The sequence below is a fragment of the Balaenoptera ricei genome, chromosome 4 (genome assembly GCF_028023285.1).
Source record: "Balaenoptera ricei isolate mBalRic1 chromosome 4, mBalRic1.hap2, whole genome shotgun sequence".
NCBI lineage: Eukaryota > Metazoa > Chordata > Mammalia > Artiodactyla > Balaenopteridae > Balaenoptera > Balaenoptera ricei.
The window spans coordinates 119,867,154-119,879,272 of record NC_082642.1 but is presented as its reverse complement, the minus strand read 5'-3'; the positions used below and the strand labels follow the sequence as shown (position 1 = coordinate 119,879,272).

General features: G+C 36.0%; 1 protein-coding gene across 4 annotated transcripts in view; it reads left to right on the top strand.

Annotated features, from left to right (window-relative positions):
* The window catches only part of EPHA3 (EPH receptor A3), a 367,043-nt gene that overhangs the window by 275,432 nt on the left and 79,492 nt on the right, over positions 1–12,119 (top strand). For all 4 annotated transcript variants that reach the window (XM_059921355.1, XM_059921353.1, XM_059921352.1 and 1 more), the window contains one exon: positions 11,476–11,600. In XM_059921355.1, the coding sequence (XP_059777338.1) occupies positions 11,476–11,600 (125 nt within the window). The remainder of the gene's footprint in view (positions 1–11,475; positions 11,601–12,119) is intronic.

Here is a 12,119-nt window from a genome sequence, read left to right as displayed (position 1 = left end):
TAAAAAGGACCTCCCTCCCTGCTTCAGTTAGTCTCTGTTGCACTCAAGGTAGAATTGCTAGGCATACACAAGCCATATAGGCCAGGCCTATACAAGCCATATGCTAAGCAGAATTTCTCAACATTTTTTTCTGCTTCCACACACAGGATCAATACTATTTAGATGCAACAAATACTTCTATGGTGTACATTTATGGGGGGATAATGCATTATAAAAATTCATGATTCATACAACAGTGAAGAGTAAAGTAATGGTTGCTCACTCATGGATGTGATACTTATAAGGACAATTGTCATTCCTTCAGGAATAAATCAATTTCTCACTCAACCAAGAACATATATAAGTGAGAGTGAAGTTATTGTAGGACTGGACTTGATTTTATACAAAGGCATGCATGCATAAATCTGTGTGTGTGTGTGTGTGTGTGTGTGTATGTGTTTCAAATTTCAGTACCTCAGTTAAAGTTAGCTATTTATTATCTGTGACACAAACCCCAACTAATCCTACTACAAGAGTGTTTATATGTGATGCCTTAAAGAATTCTGGACTGACATACTGTGTAATCATTTTCTCTGTCTTCTTTTCTTTTCTTACTTATAAAAATGAAAGGATCCAGCAAAGAATGAACAAAATTATTTACCTTGGGCCTCAACGATACCAACTAGGAGCAGGTCCAGATAAGGATGTCAGCTTAGGATTTAGTGTCTAGTATCTAACTAACAACAAAGTTTGACTAAAATCATGGGTTTAATGAGCAGAGATACTGGTGTCCAACAGGTAGAAAGCCGATAATTGCAGAAGTACCTCTCCCTTAAATAGCATAATAGGTTAAAAATGTGTTTTATCAAAGCTTCTACAGGTAGATTTTAAACCTGAGTGTTGGTTAAACATCAAAGACAGTGCATCATAGCAGTTTCTGGGTTTGAATAAAGTAAGAAAAAAATAATTACTGCAAGACTGTGCATACCAGGTATTTCCTTAGATACCTCATTAGCTGTCTGTCAAGAAGAGGTCTTTTATTTGTTTGAAAAAACATCTAGATGCTATTCCACTACAGTGATTATTTTAAAATGTAATTTTTATTATTATTCAGGTATGGTAAGGCCAGAAGATTAAGGAAATAATTGCTATTGAAAAGGTAGTCTGTTATTTACAGTCCCCAAGAGGAAGGGGCATGTCATACCTTGGAGGACCACACAGAGAAGCACCAGGGTCAGTCAGGAGGTAGAGGGAGCAAGGAAAAAGCATGGGCAAGAGCCTTTACTGTGGTTTTGTAAGAAAGGCAAGGCAAGGCAAGGGGAGATAAGGTAAGTATACTTAGGATTGGCTAGTTTGAATAATTTCAGCAGTAGACTGTGAGGTATAAGGACTTTCTCTAGTTGTCTGGTACCTGGTTTTAGGATGATTGGGGCAGAGGAATATTTCCTGGTAGAGCATAAGAGCCAGATGGAGAAGGTAATGTGTTGATTAGTTTGCAGTATGAGAGGCACACTCTTGGGCCAGTCTTTGCCATTTCTAGGAACTGGCTGACCCTGGGAGAGGCAACCTATACCTGGTCAGCAAGGCTCCAGATGCCAGAGCATCAAGAATACAGAAAATAAGAAAATATGGTTAATAGTGTGACATATCAATATTAAGATCTAATTATGCAAATCATATATTTTACTTCTTCTTAAATTGAGGTAACATTTATATATAGTGAATTGTCTTAACTGTAAGGAAAATTAAATGACTTTTTTAAAAAAATTTATTTATTTATTTTTGGCTGTGTTGGGTCTTCGTTTCTGTGCGAGGGCTTTCTCTAGTTGTGTCAAGTGGGGGCCACTCTTCATCGCAGTGCGCGGGCCTCTCACTATCGCGGCCTCTCTTGTTGCGGAGCACAGGCTCCAGACGCGCAGGCTCAGTAGTTGTGGCTCACGGGCCTAGTTGCTCCGCGGCATGTGGGATCTTCCCAGACCAGGGCTCGAACCCGTGTCCCCTGCATTGGCAGGCAGATTCTTAACCACTGCGCCACCAGGGAAGCCCTAAATGACTTTTAATAAACACATCTACCCCTGTGAAAATACAGAATATTTCTATCAGTGTCCCCTTTCCTTTTATAGTTATAATTTGTGAATAAAAGTTTAATATACTTAAGACCAGTATATATTTTGTCTATTTTCTAGATATAACGTACATAATATATTGTACATTTTTCCTCCTTTCTGTTCTGCTTGAACACATGAACCAAACAACCCAAGACCCAAGAGGGTAGCCTTTCAGACTAGTTTTCTTGCCATTATCTCTAAAGCAGAAGCTGGGTCAATGGCTCTTTTGCTCCAAAGGTGCGTTAAAGTTGTATAAAGTTGTAAGTTGTATAAAGTTGTAAAGTCCACTGCTGCACATAATTAGAAGGCAGCAGGCTGCTTGTCAGAAGCTCCACAGAGAATACCACCAGAGTCCAGATTTAGTCCCTTCTGTCCTGTGCTGGAACGTGGCCACTCTACTCCTGAAGGACTCTTGAGTCAGAACAGACATACTACCTCAGCAATCCTTTGAAACAAACAAACAAAACCTCACACTGTGGTTAACCTAGTTCTTGTCTGAAGCTTTCTCTTCATTCGTCTGGTCTTGGTCTTGTACCATCACCCTTTCCCCCACCACATCTCTATTATCTATATTCAACAGCGGCTCCTCTCAGTCTTTGGAGACATCTATACTAAAATAATTTTGTCTGTACTAAATGTTGTATATCATTTGATTTTGCCCAAGATTTCATATTTAGTATTTAAACTTTGATTATTAACTTCGGTTTTGAAGTTTCTACTCTATTGTCTTTATTTTGTGGAAGCTGCTGAATTAAGACAACAAGCTTACAATCCTACATTGGTTAGGAACTTGGGATATTAAAATCCTATCCAAGCAGATTTTCTAAATAGAATAACTAGGAAGCTTATCCAAGAAGAACTTTGAAAAATTCAGGATGAAGACATATTGCTATTTCCAAAGCCAAGTTGTATCTCCTGGAAATTTTAAGATATTTAGAAATCTTATGAAGTGAGGAATTTCTCAGACAACTTTTGGGTCTCTGGGAGGGAAGATTCTATCCTTTCCATGTATATTATCTCTGGAATGCATTTTTCTAAATTTAGGCTCAGGCCTTAGAAGTGTGGATTTTCAGAAATAATGTAAAGAATATTGCATATTTTAAAATAATGCATGCAGAGCTAAATGTCTATCTGTCTAGGAATTTTGAGAGTACTTTATGCTTCATGTGTAATCGATGAAGGAAAAGAATGCCCTAGATGTAATTTAATTTTAGTTGTCTCGTGTTAAAAGACAGTTAGACCCTCCAGCAGCATCATATTATCTGTGTAAATAGAGAACATTAGGCTAAACACACACACACACACACACACACACACATTTAGATGAATAACCACCTGCCATTTTCATTGCCTTGTACATGCATGAAGTCCTTAATTAGGGCTCACTGGACTCGGAGACTACAGGCATGTTGAGAGTACTCATGGCTCTTCGAAGGACTTAAAGAGAAGAATATTGTAGAATACCTCAGCAAATCCAAGGAACATTATTTTTTTTCTAAAATGTACTGATGCTATAAATGTATATAATGTCTCCAGGAATCTCAATATTTTATGACAGTTTTGCTGGTATGCTGTATTTTTCAAAGACACCTAGTTTTAAAAGAAATCTTTATTTGCTCTACTTTCTGTTATTTCCTACCTACAAGATTTTTTTATTTTAGATAACTCTTAGTGGATAATAAAACCCTTAAAAATAGCTATGTGTCAATATTAACCTCTTTTACAGTGAAGAATTATATCTAGAAACCTATGATTACCCCCCATAGATTTTCAAAGCCATATTACATATGGAGATTATAGAAAATATATATACTGGTCTCTGCCTCCTGGTCCTGGCACAGAGCTACTAAAACTCACAATGTCCTAAGCGATAAGAGTACTAGGAACATCTTTTGTCCTTTTGTCTTCTACCCCAGTTCCTAACACCACACACCTGAAGCTCTTGTAATTTCTTGGGTGATAGGAGTGTCTTTTGTTCTAATGAGGTGACTCTGGGTGGGCTCCTGAATGGCTTCTGGAGGAGGACTGCTCACCAGAAAGACCAAGCCTTTATTAGAAGCCTGGAATTTTCAGCCCACCCCATTCCCTTGTTAAGGGGGAAGGGCTGAAAATGGAGTTAATGACCTATCATGCCTACGTGATGAAGCTTCCATAAAAATCCAATGGTATGGGGTTAGGAGATCTTCCAGGTCAGTGAACACACCCCAGCTCCACAGAGACAGAAGCTCCTGAACTTAGCCTCGCAGACCTTGCCCTATGTCTCTTCATCTGGCTGTTCTTCTGTATCCTTTATCATATTCTTTAATAAACTGGTAAACGTGTTTCCCTGAGTTCTGTGGCCCCTCTAGCAAATTAATTGAACCAGAGCAGAGGGTCATGGGAACCTCCAATTTACAGCCAGGTCACACAGAAATTGTGGGTAACCTGGGAAGGTTCTAATTGTGATTAGCATCTGAGGTGAGGGGCAGTGTTGTGAGATTCAGCCTTTAACGTGTGGAATATGACACTGTTTGCAAGTAGATAGTGTCAAAATTGAGTTAAATTGTAGGAAACCAAATCAGAATTGATTAGTGTGGGGAAACCTACACATCTGCTGACCAGAAGTGTCGTAAGTATGGTAGTAGTGTGAGAGTAAAGGAGAGGAAGAACTAGATTTTTTTAAAACAACGTATTGAAGATTGATCCGATTGTAAGAGGATATTGAATGATTTTAAAAGAAGGAGAACTTAATGTTAAAGATCAATTGAAAAATGAAAAACAGCATCTCTTTTGATGAATTCATGCAATAAACATCTATGAAATGAACCCTTCTATTACTACTGTTTTCTTTCTCTTTTATTGCTCCATGCTGAGATGGGAATGAGATTATACATTTTAACTGCATTCTCCACTCTTTAAAACTACTCTGGGGTATTCAAATTTTAATAATGAAAATTTTAAAGATTTTAGAAATTTAGAACTAAGAAGCCTAAAATTTTGACCAGAATTTTCTCCTCTGGAGAGATCTTGCTCAAAATTTGCTTTCAATATATACGTTTTAGAATGTTTTTCTCCCAGCACTATTGATTCCGTTTAGAAAATTATTTTTCTCTTTACTATACAAAATAAATGATATAATTTTACAGAAAAAGGTATCTCTGTTTAACATCTTATAATTTTCATGTTTGTTTGAATTTTATTATTTTAATAATAAATCAGGAGCTAAATAGGACTATCTTTCAAAGGAACTAGTCACAAAATATATTGTACATTTTTTTGCAAAGCTAACCAAACTGAATAACTAGATTTATGTACAGTTGGTGTGATGCTAGGCACTAAAGACTCTGAGGAACTTACAATCTAATGGGAAGACACACTAGTAAGCAAATGGTATAATTGCAACACAATGAGATGGGCTAAATAATAAGAGAATGAACAACTATACTATATATCAGAACAGAGGAAGGAGCTGATTAACTATTGCCTAAGGGACTCAGAAAAAGCTGTATATTAGCAATGCCTTTCTAAGTATAATGAGTAGAAGAGATTTTTCCAGCAGAAAAGGGAAGAGATTGAGTGTTCCAGACAGGGCGTATATTGCAAGTACAATTGTAGGCAGTGGCCTAAGGAATTGCCTTTAGAATTTTAGTTTGAAAGGTGAGCAATAAATGATAACTCTGGTATGTATGTTACAGTCTAATGAGGAATCTTAAATAATAATGTAATGAATTTCAAATTACATATCCTATTGTAGTCCAGAATTTCCCAAATGTGTGATCTTAAGAGGTTTCTGACATCAAATTCTTCAAAACATAGATTGCTAGACCTTTTCTTTGAAACTTATTTTTTAGTTAACAAGTTTAGGAAAATTGATTTGAAATTATGAGGTTTTGAAGGAGAAGACGGATAATGTTTCCTTTGCTTTATAAAATGATAAATAATCAAAAATGTGTGGAAAATTGAAGGAAGTTCTGGAAAGATTGAGATGAGAGGCGCAGAATCCAATGCACGTGAAACATGGCAATGGTTTGAACTGAAGCAGGGTTGGAAAAACTATAACTGGGTAGAAAGAAAATTCATCGACTTTCAGATGCTGAAGCTGATTGGCATGCAGTGTTATTGGTGAGGGAGAATATATAAAGAAGTATAACTCTGAAATTCAAACTGGTAGGCTGTAAAAATGGTGAGTCCTGGGACCAAAACAAGAAATTCCGGAGAACAAGTTTGGGAAATCAGGATAGGGGTGGTAAGATGGAGAACATTAAGCTATGAATGATTATGCTCATTCAAACTTGAGAGTGTTTCTGGACCTTATAGAAAAGTCCACTTCTGAAAAAAAACTAAGAAGGAAATGTTCTTAAGTGGGCATTGCAATGAATGGTACAAAAAAATAAGAGAGGCATGCTTTTAAAGGCATGCCTGATTCAAAGGAAAAATCTTTCAACCATTTACTCGATGATATTTTCCCGTGGAGATAATTTTTAAAAGCTTTGGCTCCCTTAGAAAAAGAAATACTGAGCCTTTTTTCTTATTACTTTAACTTGTCCAATCTCTAAACCACAGAGATACCTCAGAGGTTCATTAGAAATTCCCAAACCCAGAAAGAGGAAAGTCCCAATAAAAACAAACGAACCAAACCAGATCCTTAGAGTTGAATTTTGAAGTTTTGACTTCCTGATTCTAAGGATGGGTCATATTTTAGTTACAGGATAATGGTAAATGCCGCTTAAAAACACCATAGTTAAAATAATAAATCCTTTCCACGTCTGACAGTAGATTTGGATGCACAAGTATTGTGTAATTCAAATACAAATTGTGAACTACACAAGCCCCATCTCTAACCAGATCTCTTTACATAGAAACCTTTCTTAGCCTAACATCTTTGCTTGCCCATTGTAATTTGCTTTTCTATTATTACATTAGATGCAATCAATGGCTCAGGCTAGGTTGACATTGAGAGAAAATCTTACTCTTCCTCTGTAAATAAATAACTGGGGTTCAATTATGAATTATTAAGGGTTATACTTCTCTGTCTATCTTCTGGACAAGTCATGCATGTCTCTGATTCAAGAAACTGCCATTACAGTGGCCTGGAAATAGGGAAGAAAATACTCAGGGAATAATTCAACCCTTGGTTCCCAGAAAGGTATGTCTCCTTAGAACAGAAACTGAAAAGCATTTTGATACCAGCTTTCACAAAACACATATTACTAGATAACATGGGGTGAAATATCTGTCAAGTCCTATGTCGTGACCTAAGAAAAATTTTAAAGAATGAATTGAGAGAGCCATGAGCAAGTTCACTGTGACACCACAAGTTAAGAAATTTTTCAGTATTCAGAGTGTTCCAAATTTTTCAGTGGTGTGGAGAAAGTTCAGAAAAACTTCATGGAGGGTGATTAACTGTATGATTTATGGGCTTCTTGGTCCCTCCCAACCTTCACTGTTTTTCTCTTGTATTTGTATTCTTTTAAGAAATATTTTAGTTAAAAATAAAATTTCACTTTACCAAGTATATCATATCTCCTTTCTTTATTTTGCAAAGAGCACGTATATCCAATTATACTCAGAATAGCAAAAGCTAAGGATCAAATATTTGCTCCCTCTCAAATACCAACACAACAAAAATGTATGTTACACACCCAGACATTACTTTAGAGTTATTAACTTACTAAAAATTATTATCTTCCTACTGTTTTAATTGTTCTTCTTACCAGTTTCTTCATTTTTTTTTCCCCTAAAAAATTATTCATTCACTAAACTGTGTAAATTCCTGGACCTGTTTCATAGCAACCTACTTAGTCATCAACTTCTTCCTGTTAATAAGAGAATCATTGTAATAATATATAATTTGAGGTATATAAAAGTCACCAGACTAAATCTCTTAATCCTGGGCTGTTGAAGTGTTCATCAGTAATCGCTATTTTAGCTTATACACCAGCATTTTGCCAGGGAAAACCTATGCTTCCTCTGCCTCAGTAACTTTTCACTCTCCTTCCAAGCATTTCTCTAATTTTAGATTTTTTTTTGCATTCTGTACAACTATTACCCACCACTCCTTCAAATTACAAATTTAAAAAAACAGAGAAATGAGAATAAAATAAATCAAATGTATGATATACATTGCATCATTGATATACATTGTATCACGTTCTTTTATACAGAAAAATAAGAATTTCTATGAATTTTGAAAATTACTTTGAACACATCACTCTTTGATACCTAAAAACCAACCAAAAAAAAAATAATCACTGTTTCTCATCAATGTTACAAATTGTATTACAACACATGAGCAAGTATGGATAAATTATACTTCAAGACATGAATTAAGAAGTGTTCTAGAAAACATTTTAGAAAGCGTGGATACCGTGGAATGCCCATGGAATTTTTCTCTTGCTACATGTGTTTAATTATGTCTTAAAATTATTTATTAGGGGAGAGAAAAACAATTTCTGTTAATTATTTATTAATATTGAGATATTGATGATCATTACTTAAATGTAACAGGATTTCAGCTGGTGCACTGGGTTGAAACTGCTGAAATGCAGACAGTACAAAGGGTGTGTGTTAAAAGAGCAGAACAAATGACTTAACAGGGGCCTAAAAGCAGCAATCCGAAAAGGTTCATTTAACTTAGAGGTGGCACAAGCGTCGAGCAATTGCCTCTACTTAAGTAAGTGTGGAATTACAAAAGGCTATTTATTACCGTCCAACAGGGCACTGCAGCTTGCTCAAAGACCTTTGAAGAATTTCAACAGTTATAAAGTCTTGCTCAGTGCAGAAGCAATAAAATTTAAGCAGCTCCCCAAAAGAGCCTGGAAAGCTTTCATTAAAAAGTTAATACGATCTTCTTCACAACTGTTCTTGGAAATGAATTATTTTCTCTCTCCTCTTTTCTAAGGAGAGATGCTATACCCGGTAATTTTCAAACCTTCTTGAAAATGTATTTTAACTGTTAAGAAAAAGAAACCAGGTTCATGGTGATATGAAATGAAGTAGGGAGGGTCTCCATGGGTTTACTAGGGAAGTGTTCCAACATTCAGCTTCTTTGAAATGCTCTGTAAGCACACATTAGAAGTTATTCTATTAATAGATTTACTTCAGGAGGAAAGTTGGTAGAATTTCTCTATTATTTTGTACAAAAAGCAAAATTTGGTTCCAAGGACATCGGGGCTGAAATTATTCTATTAACGATTAAATAATAAATTGATTTTTCTAAGTATTAGAGTAAGTAAAAAGAAATTAATTCTTAAAAATTTAATGTACCTGTTATTTATTTCTAACTCAGTGACGTGTTTATAAACTTCAAATATGTTTATAAAATTTCAACTAAATATAACCAAAATAACTTATCCTTTGCTTAGAATCAATTTCAGAGCAGCAAACTGCCTCGGGGTGAGAGCTGGGGGTGTTGTGAAACCAGTTTGAGAAATAAAACAATAATATTGAATAGACAGAAAGTGAACATAAAAGGTAAATGACATCAAGTTACATGAAAGAATGTTAATTGTTAATGGGAGCAAGATGTGAATAAGAAAATGATTTTACTTTTCTATCAGAAAATCAACACCTACATTTTCCTTTGGAAAACGATTAAGTAATCATCCCCTGGCCATTAAAATAATGAGGCTTTAATTACAAAAGTTCCTAAGAAGATCTTACAAATAATAGAAATAGGTGGGTGGAAAATGTACTGCAATAGATCTTTCGTTTAGGTTTATACTTTCTAAAAAAGTGTCACAAGGCAAGTTTAATGAAAGCTCTATTTTTAAGTGAAGAATAAAAATGAAACGCATTTATAGACAGGAACAATTTAGGTGAGAGGTTGGATGCAAAAGTCATCAAGTAATAATCATAGAAACATCAAATCAACATATAGGGAACATTTATTGCTAGCTGTTGTAGGGAAAACAGATATACTGGGTTCTAATAGTCCTTGATTTGAGAAAAATCTATAAAAAATATGTCCTTTAGCAATGAAAACAATTCAGCAGTTGATGTGCCTGAGAATTCTAGATTTTTGTTTGTTTCATGTTTGTAATTTATTTTGCTGCATTCCATTACGGCAGAATGCCACCTAACCCCACAGTGAGATATTTTGGTTGGCCATTGTAGCAAGATGGAGATTTGAAACCAAGGGTAGGACTTCCCTGGTGGCACAGTGGTTAAGAATCCGCCTGCCAATGCAGGGGACACGGGTTCAATCCCTGGTCCGGGAAGATCCCACATGCCGCGGAGCAACTAAGCCCATGCACCATAGCTACAGAGCGTGTACTCTAGAGCCCGCGAGCCACAGCTACTGAGCCCGCATGCCACAACTACTGAAGCCCGCGCGCCTAGATCCTGTGCTCTGAAACAAGAGAAGCCACTGCAATGAGAAGCCCACGCACCACAACGAAGAGTAGCCCCCACCTCACCACAACTAGGGAAAGCCTACGCGCAGCAACAAAGACCCAATACAGCCAAAAATAAATAAATTTATTAAAAAAGAAAAAAATAGAAAGCAAAGGTACTTTGATGGATAGTATGCATTTTTCTTTTTAATGGAAGGATTTGAAGTTTATCTCTTAAAACATATTTTATCTTCCATTAGAAAAAATGGTGACCCTATGATATCTGATCCAAACAGATAGTTTTTTATTCATATTCTATACTTTTGATAATGCATAGAAAAACATAACAAATATAGAGTCATCACCCAATAAGATGCCTCAAAATGTATCTATAGAGTTGTGACACAAAGAGCACTCATTTCCTCAGTACTTCTTACTAAATATATATTTTTTTAAGAAATGAAAATGTAAAAGCAGGGATGGTTTTTTCCTGATATATGTTTTTATTCATGAGAGACTTTTGTCAGAAGTCAAGATCTACTACACTATGTCCTAAATCCTACCTATTTTACAATACACTGAATATTATTATTACCTATAGATACCATGGGACTCCTTGTGTGTAATGGATTCTGGTCCTCTTACAGAGTTGCATATGAACATGTTATCAATGAGCTGAAGAATCTGGTATTCATAACTTTGCAACGTTATAACAAATAGGTAGTCCTGATGTTTTGTTCTTTTTTTAATATATCACATATATTTCATTGCTTACTTTATAGTAGCAGATTGAAAGCATATGCTCACTTGCCACTAATCCACCAGCAGCTGAAAATCTCAGCTCATTTTCCATAGGCCTGTATGTACCAGGGCTATAATCCAGCTTCTGAGGCTTGATATGAGGCCAGATTAATACTCAAGAGCCTTTGAAATGGAAATAGTGCTTTCTTGCCAAAGATTAGAACAACAATAGACTCCATTTGCTTGTTCCCTTGCCTCTCTGCTCTTCTTTACTGCCCTTCCCAATCCGGTTAATTTTCCTCATCCCATCATCCCCTCCCATCCTCTCTTTACAGCTCCATCACCTGTCATGACGATTAAGAAAGATCGGACATCCAGAAACAGCATTTCTTTATCCTGGCAAGAACCTGAACATCCTAATGGGATCATACTGGACTATGAGGTCAAATACTATGAAAAGGTGGGGAGATAATGTTAAAGGGTTGAGTTGTGTAGGGAGAGAGGTTACCTTATCATGAGTGTGCTCTTTCAGAGAAACCAATGACACTGCTAGCAAGTGAAAGAGCTCTGTTTAGAATTCTGGTCATGTGATACTTTTGATTTATAAGTAGAGGAGGGTTTAGAAATCATTGTGTCAAATATCCTCCATTCTATAGGAATAAGCCATAGCAAAAGATGTCACTGCCAAATGTTAAGTCATCTAGTTATGGTATTAGAGATGACATTTGTGTCCTTCCACACTGAGACACCTGTTCTACCAGCTATTATATAGCGATTCCTTAATCTATTGATGAACTATTCCTGAGTTCATTGCCTTAAGCATCATTTCCTGACCTTCACACTCACATGAATTTCCTTCAATATAGATAGGAACATTGAATTAATAACAAAACGATTGTGTTATTGAACTGATGATGGAAAGCTTTCTTGACTTTGTACAAGGAAATGTAGACGATGGGAGTGGGTAGATAAGTTTGCC